Source organism: Gouania willdenowi, chromosome 12 (genome assembly GCF_900634775.1).
Source record: "Gouania willdenowi chromosome 12, fGouWil2.1, whole genome shotgun sequence".
Taxonomy (NCBI): domain Eukaryota; kingdom Metazoa; phylum Chordata; class Actinopteri; order Blenniiformes; family Gobiesocidae; genus Gouania; species Gouania willdenowi.
Window position 1 is genome coordinate 19422828 of NC_041055.1, and position 17078 is coordinate 19439905.

Consider the following 17078-nt stretch of genomic DNA (forward strand, 5'->3'; position numbering starts at 1 on the left):
ATATTTAAGAATAAGAAAACCTATTTCACAATAATTTTATCTTATTTAACAATTTAATGGCCATATTATATATTTGCCTGTTATTTCTCAAAATGGTATTTATTTCAAAATGTTGCTTTTATTTATCTAATTAGGGCTCTTTTGGGCTTCCATAGATAAACAGCTAAAATGAAAATTTGTAAGATACAGAAAATGTCCTATAGACATTTTTTCATTTAAGCCAAATCACCTTTAACAGAAAGAATGTGCTCCGACTATCTCCATGAAAATGTTGTGACACTGTGTCTGTGTTTGATTTGTCAACTCTTTGTAACAGTTTCATTTTCAGTTTGGCACGCACACTGTGATTCTGTTTTTACTCAGAAATGTGATTTTGTTTGTTGTGTCTAACTGAAGTCGGCCATCTTACCTTCAGGAGTGCCAAAGCCACATTGAAGATCACACTAATACCCTAAAAGAAAACAAATATTAGAAATCGAAAGGGGCAAAAACAGTTTTTTATTAAATGTATTAAATTCTAATTTACATCTGGAATTATGGCTATAGAGGTTCTAGCTTTGCTTACATTTGGGTTTTACAAGCCTATCTGGTGGATCTGTTCAGTGTCTGTGTCTCCTCTGTGGAGCTCAGTAGTTATTGCTGTCAGACTTATTGGTGCGAGCTTCAACATGAAGCTGCTTGGAGACCATTAGAAAGTTCAACTTGCCCTGTTTGTGGACTTTCTGTCTGTTCCTGCTACTATAATGCATCAGTACAGGAGCACAAAGCACCTAACACCACCATGGAAACTCTGTATTTTATAAACACTGTTGCGAATATACGTACCGTAATGGGCATTGTAATGAAATAAATGGGAAGTTTGAAGCACTCGTATGTTGAGAAAAAACGAAGCTATAACAACAAAGGTTGTCATGGAATCGCTGTGGGTTAAAAACAAGGCACTGACAGATGGTATACGGACACATACACGCACACACACAGACACATTAGCCTTTCAAAGGCCTGGTCATGTTGTTTTAAGAACCAATCAAACAAACTCCCAATAAACTACTCACTAGCATTAATATATAAAACATTATTCAATATTATTACTACAATTTATTCTGCTACCCATTTCTTTCTATGTCAACCTTTTTGATTAAATTACCTTAAGCTTCTTTTGTCTGTGTAGCTGTAAACTAAAGTAGATAATTTAAGTAGACAAATAACCTGTGTTCAAAGATTTGATTCTCAATGTCAATTTCAATGTGGACACGGAAAACTGAAAAACCTGCGTATGGCTTTGTGACTGGTTCTATTAGTTATCTGTTTGTCCGAGGAGACAGTCCATGATTTTGAAACAAACATTAATAATGAAAAAATAATGCTTTGGATTTATATTGTGCTTTTATGGAAACTCTGAGACCTTTAACTTATAACTGAGCTGAGACTTATAACTTATAACTGAGCTGAGACTTAGAACTTCAGAGACAAAATGAACTTTCGGTCACTGCACACACGGACAACAAAAAAAAGTTTTAGTGTGTCGGTAAGCGGTACCAGGTTGGGGAACAGTTTGTGTGTTGAAATAAAAAAATGTCTGAATTTAAAGCAATTTAAACATAAATACATAAAGTTTATCTTCTCGAAGCACAAAAAGGTGAAGGGATAACATTATAAATAGGTGTTTATATACAGTACTTGCATATGTGTGGACAGATGAATGAATGTATAGTGGATCACATGAATTGTATGATTATACAGATATATATATCAATGAATTATGTGTATATACAGTATATATGTATATTCATAGTGTAAACAGGAGCATATTATAAGAAAATTATATGTATAGTACTAGATATTATAAGGGGTAGGATCATATATATACTTCTTCCTACTTCTTTTCAAACATGTATAGGCTTCACAACCAGGATTTTTGTACCATTTGTTCTCTTTGCCTTGTTTTTTTTAATTACTATTATCATCATCATTTATCAGTCCCTCCAGGATTTTGTGGGCATTTTTTGTGATTATTGCGGGTTGAACTTCGCGGGCCAAAAAGTTGTGATTTTTTTTTTCAGCCCTAAAACATACATTACTCACAATTGAGTTAATTGTTTCTACCAATTATAAATACATATTGACCAGACATGTTCTAGAAAAAATATGCCTTATTGTTGGAAAGCAAACACCAACACAATTTTGCAAAACATGCATTTTTAGCTTATACACTGAGCATACCCTGAATGCAAAAGGTGAAACAGTTTTTAATCAAAATGATCATCAGAAGTGCAAGTCAGTAAACAATATTGAACTTAATCTTAAAGTGCATAACATGAACCTGTCATGAAGACATATTTCTTTAAGCATAACAAAAATCAAAAATACAAAGCATTAACGAACATACTGTATGTAATGATATTGTGTGCTTCCTGTTTGTTTTCCCACGTGGGGTTGTGCACTGGCTTGCATTCTCTTGACGTGCTTTGCAGAAGCAAAAAGCTTGTCCATAGACAACTTCCGCTTTTGCTCGATGATAACATTGCATTTTGAACAAAAAAAAAAAAACTTTACCTCCACTCTTATGAAGCAACATTGGGTACTGTTTTGCACGGTCCTTAGCCGATCATTTTGTAAGCAAATGCAAGGTATTTCTATCGCACATGACTCCATTGAATGCGTTCTCCCGGCACTGGTTAAAAACAGGATGTGACGTAGATATTTTCTTCTTCGTAGGTTCCTTGTAAGCAGCGCAAAGCATAGACATAATATACATAAACGCGCCGCTCCAGTGGGCGGCAGCAGTCAATGTGGCGTCTACGTATACATGTCTATGACGCAAAGCCCATAGTACATAGTAGCTACTTCCATAGCAATACAAGCGCTAAAATAGCAAAAATAACAATAAGCGGCTGCATATTTATGTTTTTTTTAGCGGAGTTGCAGGAAAGTTGCGTGATTTTGGAAAAATTGCATTGTTGCACTGATTTCGCGGAGTTTGCTTGATTTTGCGTTAATAGTTGCGATCGCAAGATCGCAAAATCCTGGAGGGACTGATTTATTTTCTCATTGTGAGATACACTGCTGTTGTGTTCATGCTCGAAATAAAATTAAATAAATCAAATCAAAAGAATCTCTTGGTTTTTATCTGTATGAGGGAAGGTGATGAAGAGGTCTTTGTTAAATCTTCAAATTTATTGCTTTTGTTTCTAGCAATAATTACAAGATTTTGTCAATCAGGCAAAATGAGGTGCAACAACACATCATAAGACAAGGGTTCCAGTGTGTGTGTAAGTGTGTGACGGTTTACCAACCTCACAGAGCAGCAGGTCAATTATATGGAAAACCATGTAGAGTGGGAACTTGGCTGTGAAGAGGGTGAGGAACCACTGTGAGGCGTACATGTGTGCCTCTAGACCCACGTTCAAGAAATGAGTGTAAAGATCGGGTATGTATTCCTGGTGAAAACAGATGGAAAGTAAAGTCAGCTCAGAGACAAAAAAGAATGCTGGCATAATGGTGTATGAGCTCAGTGTCACCAGGAATATGTGTGTTTATTCAATGTTAAAAAATGTCATTGTTTAAATATTTTTTTTTTTTGACAAGAGCACTCAGACCACAAACCTCCATCAAGCACTGAATATCCTCTTAACCAAATATTGGCAGTTACTTGGATCAGTGATCCTGATCATGGAAACACTATCATTCACACTTTAAATGCTTGGAAGAGATTTATATCCTCATTAATAACAATACAGTAGGTCCAAATGTATGCGCGACCATTATTCCACAATCAAATGCAATCCAGATCCGATCTGAATTAAACTCAGTGTGGTAATGGAGTAACCAACCCCAACCCTTCAAATTTCATAAAGATCGGTCAATTATGAACGATATTCATTTTTGAAATTTCACCAATGACAAGAGAGAGGTTTTTTATTTTTATTTTTAAAGCTGATCCAGAATCAGCATATTGATCCAGATCCCCTCCAAAATGTAATGGAATCCTCCATGGCCTAAGCTCTGTCTTTTTTGTCAAAATGAATTCAGTCCATTTGAAATATTACCTCCTTGGTGAAAAAAAAAAAAAAAGTATTTTAATCAAAGTTTTTAATCTTACTTCCTGGCAATCCAGATTGAGAAACACCTTTTTGCTCATCAAATCAAACATTTTAAAAACTAAAACCTGAGCAGGCATCAGTTACTACGGCCTTATATTGATGTGAAAATGTGCAAAGCAGTGATTGGTCGTGCTTGAGGGGGGGAAAAAAAGGCCAATGAGATGTGAAAATGTAACATCCAAACCTGCATGAGTCTCTCGAGTTGGAAGAACTTGCAGTGTAGATCTTCAAAGTTCTGCTTAAAAAGGTCCCTGAGGCCATAATGAAACATGATCTTGACGAGCACACTGAAGGCCTGCTCCTCTGGCATCTGATGGAGATTTGAAATTTAGCATGATTTGCAAATACAAACCTTGATACACATTTTATATCACTTTCATGTGCCTTTGATACAAACATTTAAATAATATAAAACTGAATAATACTGTAACTTAGAATGAAAAAAACTGAAAATCATACAAACTTTCTCCACTAGATGGCATTGCCTACATTGTTGTGGACCGTTACATCCTAAACCACATTAGAGGGCTATTAGTTGGTCACATTACTAAGTATTGAATACATATTAATAGAAGTAAACTAGTTATCAAAATGAAATTGCTGCTATTTTCTCATAAAGGAGACTTCATAGAACTGAGCTAAATCTGTTGAACTTCCCAGAGGTTTAAAGAGATATCGATGTCACATGAAAACAAAACAGTCCCCCTCAGCTCTGAACGTTGTTTGAAAAGATTGGATTTTTCCTGGTATGTACACTCACGTGCAACAGCAGCACGGCAGCCAAGAAGGATTGTCCCTGGCAGTATCCAATCTCTTCATCGTAAACAGAGTAAGCCTGGAAGACAAGACCAAAGCAAACAGATGTGAGGTGAGCGACCAAGTCTGACCGGTGCACTCCAAATGTGAGCAGAATTGATGAAAAAATGCATTATTGACTCCAATTTAATACATATTTTCCTGTGACGGCAACAAAGAACACTGTGTATAAATGCAATGTCTATGGGGCTTAAAAATGAGGATAGCTTTTCTAAGAAGTAAACCTTGTTTTTGTGAAATATTTGGCTACAAATCTGATGAAAAACCTTAAATAAGCGGAAAGCATTGTCGTTTTTTTTTTATCTTTATGAATAAAAGGTAAATAATGCAAAGCACACAACACATTTTAAAAGCCTGTCAACGCTCATTTAAAAAAAAAAAAAATGTACACATATTTCTGCTAGATTGTAGAAGCACTTAATAAAATAATAGAGAATCTAAAAAAACAATAACAGTTTACGGTATTAACAAATTAACAAAGAATGGATAAAAAGATTTTTAAAAAAATTACAGTGCTTAATAGCTGGCTTGATATGAACTAATTATCACATAACATTGAAAAAAATTAAATTTATGATTTTTGAAACCATAAGACAGGCATTTTAATTTTTGAAATCAATGGAAGTAAAATTGAGCGTGTTAGTGAAACCAAGTTCTTGGGAGTCTAAATTGACTCTAAATTATCTTGGAGGCCCCACATAAATCATATGAAGACAAAAATCTCAAAAACACTTATATAAAACAAAAGACTTACTTAGTTACAAGGCCTTGTTTACAAGTTATTGTACTTTGATACTCCCATATATGACTGTGTAGAACTCTGGGGAACCACTTTTATGACCATTGTTAATTATATATTTTTATTAGAAAAAGTTTAAATAAAGGCTATACGGTTGACAAACAAAGCAGGATATTATGACCACACACATCCATTATTTGTTAAATCAAAGCTTATGCAATTTAAAGATATTGTACAACTATGTCTGTCTGTTCTAGCAGTTAAATTATGGAATAATGTTGATAAAGAATAAAAAATGAGATACACACTATTTTCAAGAAGAAAACGTCACAATACATTTTAGAAAGTTACTGTATGTAAAGCAGTAGGAATATGTTTGTAAGGGTATAAAGTGTATTTTAGTAAATGTTGTATACATTTTTTTTCTCTTTTGCAATATTTGAAAAAGGCAACTCAAATATACCTATTTGAATGTTTGCATTTCTTTTGTGTATATTATTTGAGAAATATAACTTGAATGGAATGACTTATGTTGGGCATTAAAGGGCATATTTGCTTCTGCCTGTTTAAGTCTTGTTATGTATTTTTTAACTGTGATTTATGTTTGAAGATTCGTGTTGGACTGAAACAAATAAACATTAATTGAAAAAATGTATTTAAAAAAACAACAAGAAAAGTTGTTTTCTTCAAAATGGATTTAACAGGGGAGGGGGTTTGGGTTTCTGAGGAGCAGCAGAAAATCAAGAAAAGGGCTGTGGTGGCCTACTGAGCTACAAACACAAATAATGAGTCCAAGTCAAACAGACAAATTGTGGATCAATCCACCCTCTATGCAGAGGGAGGGCCTACTGAATTATTGAAACGCACCTGAGGAGGTGTTGATCTGGAAAAAGATGGATGCTCTCACCTGAGTTATACATAATGAATGAAATGAAACTGGGAACTGTGAACAACTGGCAGTCAGGTGTTAGGTAAAGGCAACCACTACATTTTCTGTGTGAAGTAGTTGCTCCTTTTTTTTTCTTTTATTACCAAAAAAACTAAAAATGCTGTCACTGAAATTAGCGTTTCCTTTTAATGAGGTGTAATAAGTACTGGTAATTACATTTGACAGGAAACCTCTCTTGCATCTGTTAATGAGAAGTGACTGTTATGAACTCACTGAACCACCCAGTAATAAAGCAGCAGTGGTAATTAATGAGCTGATCAATTTAGCGAAGGCAATTCTCACAACTGCTCAACAAAGTTTGTGATTAAACCTCCAGTAAAACAAACCATTGACACCATTATGACTAGCAGGAAAACGTGATCAGATATCACATGTAGAACAAAAATAACACATTTAAGCAATAAATATGCTTGCACCAATATACTGTACCTTATGTAGGGCTGGGAGATTTTGCCTTAAAAAAAAATCTCAGATTTTTTCAAAGAAAAATTGGATTTTCTATTTTTTTTTTCAATGCACTTAAAAATGACTGCTGACATCAGATATATTGTCAAAAGTACAACTTTATTGCTAAGTTAAAATGCATAGAACAATCCCAAAATAAAAAGTAAATAAGGCTCTGTCATTCAAAAATTTCAAGCTTTAACCCACGTTTAAGCAAAAGTGCAACAGCAACTTCCCTGTAGCTTAAATTATCTCATTTGGAAATCAGATAACTACGTATTTTATAACATAACGTTACAATTTAAAAACAATAAACTTACCCTTAGCATCTCAGCATTGAGTGCGAATAAAAAATTAATATAGCCTACTCAAAGGGTAAACAAACGTAAACAAAGAGGGGGTGGGCTCACATCGCGCAACGGTAACCCACAAGAACGGAATGCATAAATGTCAGAAAAAACTGTGCAGGGAAAAAATAATAAGAATAATTTTCTTTTAAATTTTATTTTATATATATATTTTTTTAGACTCAAATTTGCAAAATAAAAATCATTTTTATCTACAAATTCGATAAATCAATTAAATCAATTTTTTGCCCTGCCCTAACCTAATGTTTTTCTTAAAATAAGGAAAACACATGCTAAAAACTAATAGTTTTTCAAATATCTTTTACTCAAAATGTTTAGTGACATATTATAGTTAAGTTCAGAATCAAAATCAGAACCAGGAACCATTTGATTGGCACATTTTTTCACAATATAATATTAATATCTTTATTTTTTTTATATAGTGCTTTTCAAAAAATGCAAAGACACTTTACAATGAAAGTACAGTACAAGAAAAGAGTACATGTAATAATGAAAGTTTTACTGCTAAAAGCTAAATGTGAGGAATTTGTTTTGGTGGGTTGGTACAAACAATAGATATAGAGCAAAGAAAGACAACAAGACAAGGACAAGCATAACGTAGAATGAATGAAAGAATAAATGAGGATGGATTTAAATGCTACGCAGTGTGAAATGCGGTGAGACGGCGGTCATTGTGTGTCAAAGAGGAGCAAAAATAAGCATTTATTATGATTTACAGCCTACTTGACGTACAGGGCACTTTATAAATCTCCCACCTTGCAGATCTTGTAAAGTGAGTCTTGGCCATCTCCTCCAGTGTCTTTAAAATAGTCGTGGGCTGGGAATGTCCTGTTGATGTCCCTGGTAATGGCACTGTCCTGAGGAGACTCCTATGGGAGAAACGACGAGGTAAAAGGAAATAAGGAAAGAATCAAGGTTACGATAGAGTTGTGATTTGATCTTTGGGTTTAAATGAAGAAAGGAATTCTTCCTGAAACCAAAGAATCCGTGTATCATTCGCTCATTCGTTTTTCATTATGTAACAAAAACACGAAAAAAGAAAAAAACACTCATTATTTGATATTTGTTTCCAAAACCAAAATGAAATAAATGGAAAACGCCTTGTTTTTCAAATTCAAGCTCTTTTGCTACGGTACAGAAAATGAAAAACGGAAAACGAACACCTTTATTTATTTTCTCCATTACCGATTTGCCAAAGTACGTGACCCGGAAGTGTACTCTCATCCGATACTAACAGCGATGCTAACAGCAGTTAGCAACTGTGCATCCGAAACGTGTCCTTTTCGCTTTAGCTGGTGTTGGGCACAGAACCTCCTCACGGACATTTCGGAGGATTTAGTGTTGCAGAGCTGAAGATATCGCGGAATGTGTAACGCTTCACTTCCGGGTCACGTACTTTGGCAAATTGAACGATACACGGATTCCAAAGGATAGTGTTTTACTGTTTTGTGCTAGTAGAGCACATCAGGTCTTCAGAGTGGGACATGTTGAAATAGGCAGCACAGAGTGTTCTTTCCCACTGTACAAACTGTCCAACACTCCATGTCCATCAATCTGTAGTCTCTCTCTTATTTCAAAATACAACTCCCATACTGGTGAAGTCTGGCTACAGGTTAGTGACAACAGTAGTGAAACAAGGCAGCAGTGTGAATAGAGGAAAAACGGATTAGACACTAAACTTGGAACACTCATATTATTAGAAAGTGCTGTTCTAAACATGATCTCTCTCTCTCTCTCTAACAATGACCTACTTTACAACACAGATCAAAGGTGCTTTAAATAATAATAATAATAAAAGATCTGAATTGTAAATATGAGATATTTATGGATATTTGCATTAACAGGTTACGTTTTAGAATATAAAGGCAAGCGTATAATACATTTTGGGGTGGGGGGTGGGGTGGGGAATCAACTGATGAAAATGAACACCCATTAGAACAAGGAACAAGATTAAAAGGAAATGTCTAACAACCCCAAACAAATAAACCAATTAACTTTTCCACCATTTTTAACAATTCAGTTTAACAAATGCAGCAATATAGACAAAATATCTTCACAAAACCTCTAGCGATTAAATCTGGAACAATGACAGTCCCATCAAAGCTGGAGAAACATACAGTAGCAATCGAGGAGAGCCCTTTGCTATATAACACTGTAAAAATCACCACACAGTAAATCGGTAAATATTCCAGTTCGAACCGCCTTGCTGATGATCATTGTATTTTGCACAAACAGCCACTGAATAAATAATGTTACCTGGAGTCGCCATGTCAATAAATGCATTCACACTCATTCATAGACATTGTTAAATAGCAGCTGGATGAAAACTCTACTTCTGTGAGGGCATGCTAGGTAAAACCTACGAGCTTTTGCAGGAGTGTGTGGGCGAAGTGGGTAGCAATAAGTCCAGTATTTCCAAATATACACAAAATAATTGAAGATGATTGACTAATGTACGTCTACCATAGTCATGAATGCTATTTTTTTTACCAATGCAAATCTATCAGAATTAGAAACAGGACAGGATTTAGTCAACACTTTTACAAGCCCCTATCTACGGGCTTGTAAGTGGTAAAACCTCATTCTTGATCCTGTTCACAAAAGTAACAAAAAAAAAGGAGGACCTTTTTCACTTTCGATATAATACCTATATCACAGCCTTGAGTATTGGCCGATACCGATATCAATCCGTTCCAATATCAGTTCGACTCATACATACTTTTATTAATAATTTTGTAGTGTGGAATGTTAGAAAGAACAATAGTCACCAACAGCAGGTGTGAGGAAAAACTGATCCATTTATTATCAACCAATGGGTTACATACATTTTAACCGTAAACATCTAAATATTTGACAATTAAAAGAAATAAATAAGAAATAGATTAGAAGACCCTGAAAAATAACCTCAATAGATCCAAGTAAAACAATATAAGTTGTATTTTTAAAGTGCAGAATAAGCACAAATTTAACATTTGACATTGTAATAATACTTTTAAAATTAAAAAAAAAAAAAAATCAATTTTACAGTTATGTTTACTTTGAGTATTTAGTTCTGTCAGATGCTGGATAGAAGTTTTTGAGTTATTTTAGATATAGGCCGATTTAATGATATCTGATTTTTTTTTCTTTTTTTTTTTTGCTGATGTCATAACAATTTTCAATATCAATATTGGATTGAACACCCCTAATAAAAAATGTTTAAAACATCCCAAGTGCAAATCTGTTCTGAGGGCAAACACCTAATCTCCACATTATTTATATTATCACAATTAATCACTGTTTCACTCTTTCCTAAAGCAATGAGCTTTATATTTAATGGCAAAAATTAACAAGATTCAAATATGTAATTCTAGAAGTCACTGGAAACAGCTGATCAGCTGTTATATTTGGTCAGATTTAGAAAATAAGGAGAGGCTGTGGACATGAGGAGGAGCCTTTTTGATCTGGTTCTTTGAGGAAAAAGCAATGCTCAAGTTTACAGATTAAAAGTGTAAATATGGATTTTTCATTTATTCAATGTTTGTTCTGCACCAAAGTAACCTAAAATACACCTATAGGATTAGATTAAATCAGCTTGGCCATACCATTGTTAGCTGTTTAGTTTTGTTTTCTAAATAGAACCCTTTAAAATGTAAACAACTCCTATGGATTTCATTTCACCACCTCATGTATTGTAGGAGCCTATATCTACAGTTACAGCTAAAAAAAAGCCCAAAACATTTAGGTTGCCATTGCTTTCCAAACATTGCCTGCTCACTTTGTGGCTAATTATACCTTCTTGGTAACTCTATTAGTCATCAGGTTCCTTCCTTTCCTTTTTCCGAGGTTTCAATTCAAGCTCCTCTGGAGGAAGAAAGTCAAACAAAAATAAACACAAGAAATACAGAAAGAAGGGGATACCAAAACAAAGCAACCTAATGAGAATCAGAGATCAACGGTGCTCACTGCCTCTATACATGCATATACGTTGATGTTTGCACGTGCACTTATACTGGAAAAGGGCTAAATATGGAGCCGTTTGATCTCAAGTGAAACACAGATTTTGGGTGGGAAGAAAAGAGTCATTCCAACATTATTGTGCCCTGTTTGCATGTACCCATTTAACTGAACATATATATATATATATAATGTATACACAGTGTATATGTAAATGTATTAGGGCACGTACAATATCCAAGCCATAAATGATAGATATCAGTCCCTGCAGGATCTTTAGTCCAATTTTTGAGGAATTTAGAGTAATGTGGTGAGATTCTTTTTGAGAAGTTTCAGGATTTCAAAAATTACGAGTTATTTGTGAATTATAAAAATGCAGTACTGTGATATACTGTATGACATGGGAGAATTGCGAGTACCTAACAATGTTGTAGTTACATTCAATTTGGAGAGACTGAGATATCTGCAATTAAATTATCTAGTAATTTACAAAATGATTATTGTTTTCAAAATATTTTTACTTTTCTCCTGTGGGCAACATCGGATGGTCTGAAGTGTCAGATTTGGTTCCTGGGCAAAGAACACTCACCTTCTGAAACTCAAATTATAGCCCAGCAATGTTTGCATGTGTGTGTAATGGCTTCTGTGACTATAGATGCCAAATAAATAAATGTACAGGATTAAGCACTGTGGCGCAAATGCATTTATATGTCCTCATTAAATCCAATTTAAAACATAAATGTAAAAAAAAATAGGATGAATACAATTTGCTCCTGAGCGTCGATATGTTGTAAATAACCTATCCTCGTTCTTTATGACTGAAAAGAAAATCTATTGACAGAAGGATCAATATTGAAAAATTCTCACAGCTGCTGCTAACAAGACTAAAAGAGCCATACTTCACATTAAATGTGGAGCTGCCAGCACGAATGGAGATTTAAATAGAACTTCTGCAGCTGCTATTGCATATTTTCTCAGTCAGTGTTTTCTCTAATGCTCTCATCCATTGAGAATAAAAAGCAATGTCAAGGGCAACTGTAAGCTGGTGGACAGATATGAGAAGAAGGCTGAGTCTGCAGGCCCTTTCTAAAGTTGCAAAGGTAAGAAGGACCTTTGTACTGTTGGGAGTCAAGACATCCTCTGGACAACCTATTACTTTGGTGAGGATGGATGTTCAGTGTCAGTTTTGTTTTCAACTCATCAAGGCTGTAAAATTAAAAGCTCATCTCTAATATGTTTGGCTGGTTTCAGGGCAAATTACAACCATTCAAACAATTTGTATTTGCAGAACTAAACCAAGGACTGTACTTTAACATTAATAATAATTATGCACGTTATAAATTAAATTAAAAAAGCAGTACTGATGTATCGAATAAGGAGATCCAAGGCACTGGACACTTTAGACACAGCTCCAGTCTCTCAGTGAACGATAACGATCCATGTTTATACAAGCCCCACTTAGCCATACTTCTGTGAAGTGGTGAGAGCATGTACAAAGACCTCTGACACAGGGGCCAATTAGCTTCCTCAACGTCTTTGTCGCTTCAGTCAAAAAAAGATTCAGAGCAAGGATAGCGTGAGAGGAGAGAGATTTCCGGTGTCTCAGTAATGTCTTCATATTGGCAAGAAATGACAAAGACAAAAGAGATCAATTAAGAAAACAAGAGCAGTACAAATGTGTGAAATTGAATTGTTTGAATAAACGCTACTACAGCAGGTTTAAGGAGACAAGAATATGTCAGTGTCTGAGCACTGTCGAATCACTAGCTGTCTTTAAAACAGCACCATATAGGTTTATGGTAGATGCTGGAAAGGTGGGCTTCTTCAAGCAGGTTAGAAATCACATGACCGAATTGCTGTGAATTTAAACCACAATGGGTATTTCTAAATTTCATTGATCTGAACTCCATTTCAACACTTACGGTGCTCCTGAGAATAAAGCACTTATCTGGCAAATGCCTTCGTGCTTTCCACGAATAAGGCAAAAACAGATCTTTTAAAATACCGCAATAAAAGTTTTTCTTTAACCTACAACAAAAAAAGCCCTTAAAGGGCACATGACACCAGTTTTGGCATTTTATGTTTTTAACACCTACTTATTCTATGAAAAATTCATGCTGATATCCAGTATTAAAAATGCCAAACAATGCTTGGATCGTCCGTAATCTTTATTTATTGTCATTTTCAAATTCGAGCAGCACCGTAGCTGAAATACCAGCAGCCTGAAGCTGATGTTAGTCGGGGAGCTCGCAAACAATGCGTCAAAAGGAGGTTGATTTCTGGAGATGTTCACTTAAAAAAAAGTCCCTGTCATGCATGGATACGAGTGAATCTGAGCATTAGATGCAGACAGAATTCTGCTTGTGCTTGAAGGATTCATTTAGCCTTATGGATAATAACCCAATATGGTGAGGAAGTGGACAGTTCAAAAGTCTGCTGTCTGCGCTCGGGCTGTAAGAGGCAGACAGAAAAATACTGACAATAATTATTATAGTGTATTTTAAAGCTTTATAGTTTATATCAAAAGGATTTTAAGACTCTGGCTTCAGATGGAGCCGACTTGGAGGTGTCCAAAGCCATCATTTTGTCGGGACCATCAATTGATAAGGTCAAAAAATTCGTCATAACACCTTTCTGCGACTACCATTATGGATAGGTGTTGTGACAAGTTCTGTGCTCAATGTAATTCAGTTTGCAGATATTCTTACTGTTAGCCGCTACATAGTATCAATGCATGGGAAGCTCAATCATGATGATGGTATGTAACTCCATAGATGTTGTCACTGTGAGTGGGTCACCTTCTGATCAAGACGTTGGGGGTTCGATCCTTGTTTATTATACCTGTCTACATGTCGAAGTGTCCTTGGGCAAGACACTGAACCCTAAGTTGCTCCCAGTGGTCGACTAGCATCTTGCATGGCAGCCCAGTCCCATTGGTTTGTGAATGTGAGTGTGACTGGGTGAATGAGCTGATATGTAAAGCGCTTTGAGACTGCTTCAGTGTAGGGATAAAGCGCTGTGTAAATCAAGTCCATTTACCGTTTACAGTATGTTGTCATTTCCCGAAAGCAGACAGGAATGCATGAATTAGAATGCAAAATGTAAAAATGGACATAATATTTCGTGAAGGCGCTATTTAAGGTAACTTCTTACATTTAGCATTAACATGAAAAATGGTGTCATGTGCGCTTTAGGAGTTACTCAACCAGTCTTATCGCTTCTGTCGTAACCACTCTATACAGTAATTTAACACTTTAGCTAAATATGGAAACTAAGAACAACTCAAGACATGAAATCGGGTCAGTCACAGATGACTCGGGTTCATAAGGGACTTCAGTCACAAGATGCCAATCATGTCTATTTTCTAACCATATACTCTGGTACTAATCACTAATAGAATTACAGAATTTAGCTGGTGATCGAAAATCTGCGTGGTGATGACTCTAAGATTACGTTCGCTTTGATTGCTGTTTTACAAAAACATGTGCCTTCTCATGTAAGTACATATAGTTGTAATAAACTACCTTTAATCATGTAATTTTACAAAAAAATCTAAGAAAAATCAAATAATACTGTTGCAAAACAATACAGTTACAGAACAATAGCTGTATTATAATGCTGAGTCGTGATTACTATCAGTACTTACAGTACTAAAAAAAAGCCCTGTCCATGTCCCTTTGTGCAAATCATCGATTGTATATATTATACATATAGTATAAAGGTTTCTGCATATGTGTCGGTTTTTTTCCTTGTAAAACAATAATTTCAATCATTAATACCAAATGTTTTATTTTTCTCTTTGAAATCAATAGTAGTCAAATGAGTTTTGACAGCAGAAGGAAGTCCAGCCCATTAAATGCAATACGCTGTCACTTGAATATCACCTAAAGTTCAAGGACAAAATATTTTTTCATTAACAGAATTAAGGTCAAATGTCTTCACTGTTGGAGGCAGAACTACTGTGTATGCTGATGTGTGTTTCTAAGCCAGTTTGGGAATATCCGACTTCCGTGAGACGAGTGAGCAGCTAGGCCTCCATTGTTCATACCCCTGATTTTCTCTGACTCAACACAATGGCTGACATGTCATTGTGTTATTCTTTCTTTGCTGAGATGCCATTAGTATTACAACAACTCTTACTGCGTGTGAATGTGAAACTAAAATTTACCATGATGAGGAACCACCGGATGTTCCATCAATAAGCATGATGCTGTGGCCTTATCTTAGTGTCCTAATCCTAATTATCCCATGACCATTGCAATCAGGTTACAGCTTCACTGTTGCTTTATTTCTGATCCCAGCAGAAAGAAGAAAAACAAAAATTAGGTTATCTAATTTTGTGTAAGATTTTTTAATATTAGTTATAGTAAAGCAATATGTGTATATATATTAATAGTTTATTCTTTACCAGTTATATTGTTATATGCGAGTCCCCGCAGCTTCATACGCAAATAAAATTTTCCATTTTTTATGTAATATTTATTCCCAGTTGATCCATGTTGTTTTCCACTAACATTCTTTTACACCCTTAAGAAAGAAAAAAGTATCTAACAACAGGAGATTTTTAGTCCTATTATCTACTGAGCATATTAAATGTTTCTATCGAAATCTACATGATTCTAAAACTTAGTATCATTCTCTAGACATTATCGTCTGACGTAGAGTATCTAACTTTTCACTGAAGAGTAAGAATTTTCTCAACAGTTCTATGAATAACAAAACTAAATAAATATAAAACAACTACATGTCCTTTTTTTTAGCTTTTGTTTTTAAGATTCTCGCCCACTATCGCTGACCAAGTGTCGTCCCAAATATGTGATCTCCAGTGGAATGGCTCCCAAAGCATTCACCTGTATTCATTTTTTCAGATTTAATTGCTGTTTTTACAGTAGATATATATATATTTTTTTTATTTGTAAAATTTTTTTCCAAATTTTTGTATGCTGCTACAAAAACATTGTAGAAGCAATTGCGACAATACATTAGAAGAAAAAAACAAGGTGTTACATAAAAATCAGTGTGAGGAGAGAGAGTGAGAGAGTAATTTCCTTTTCAAATTGGATAGTTTATATTGCAAACTTACAATAAAGTGCATTTTTTAAACAAAGATAACAACATAATGATCACATTTGTTTGCTTTATACAGTTACACAACATGTAACAACACCAGTTAGACAGCACCTTGTAAAGAGGAGCTTGGGGAGACCCGACAATGACACACAACATCATTTACATTAAACAAACACTTGGCATATGAAACATATTCTTGCAAATCTCATCAATTAAATATTTTTATCGTCTTAAAACCATAATTTAAGTATGGTTTTAAGACAATAAAAATATTTAATTGATGTGTTGAGTTTCTTCGATAATGTTTAGGCCTACATTTTAGACATTAAAAAATCCCATGTTTAAACACAGTTTGCTACACTTAAAAACACGAGTGAATCACTTGTGGTTTTCAATGAGAACCATGTGGCCAATCAATGATAGTGTAACTCTTAAAATAATTTCTGTTTCTCAAATTACTGCTAACAACAGACAACAAAAATGCTGAATTATTTGGCATAAATAAATGTATGAAGTCAGCCTATTTGTTTAATACAGTACGTTTTGATTTTTTGTTTTACATCTGACATTCAGAATAAAGAAAAAGAATTTACCATGAAAACACCAGTAAAGATAAAGAGTGTGAAAAACCCTAAATAGTGTGTGACCAATGG

The 17078-nt window shown here is 34.7% G+C and overlaps 1 protein-coding gene across 1 annotated transcript in view; it reads right to left on the reverse strand.

The window, feature by feature from the left end:
* The window catches only part of rabgap1 (RAB GTPase activating protein 1), a 73871-nt gene that overhangs the window by 7552 nt on the left and 49241 nt on the right, over nt 1-17078 (reverse strand). Inside the window, exons 15-19 of the mRNA XM_028463497.1 lie at nt 8175-8288; nt 4864-4938; nt 4288-4413; nt 3297-3440; nt 410-451 (exon numbers count right to left, since the gene is read on the reverse strand). Coding sequence (XP_028319298.1) covers nt 410-451; nt 3297-3440; nt 4288-4413; nt 4864-4938; nt 8175-8288 — 501 coding nt within the window. The remainder of the gene's footprint in view (nt 1-409; nt 452-3296; nt 3441-4287; nt 4414-4863; nt 4939-8174; nt 8289-17078) is intronic.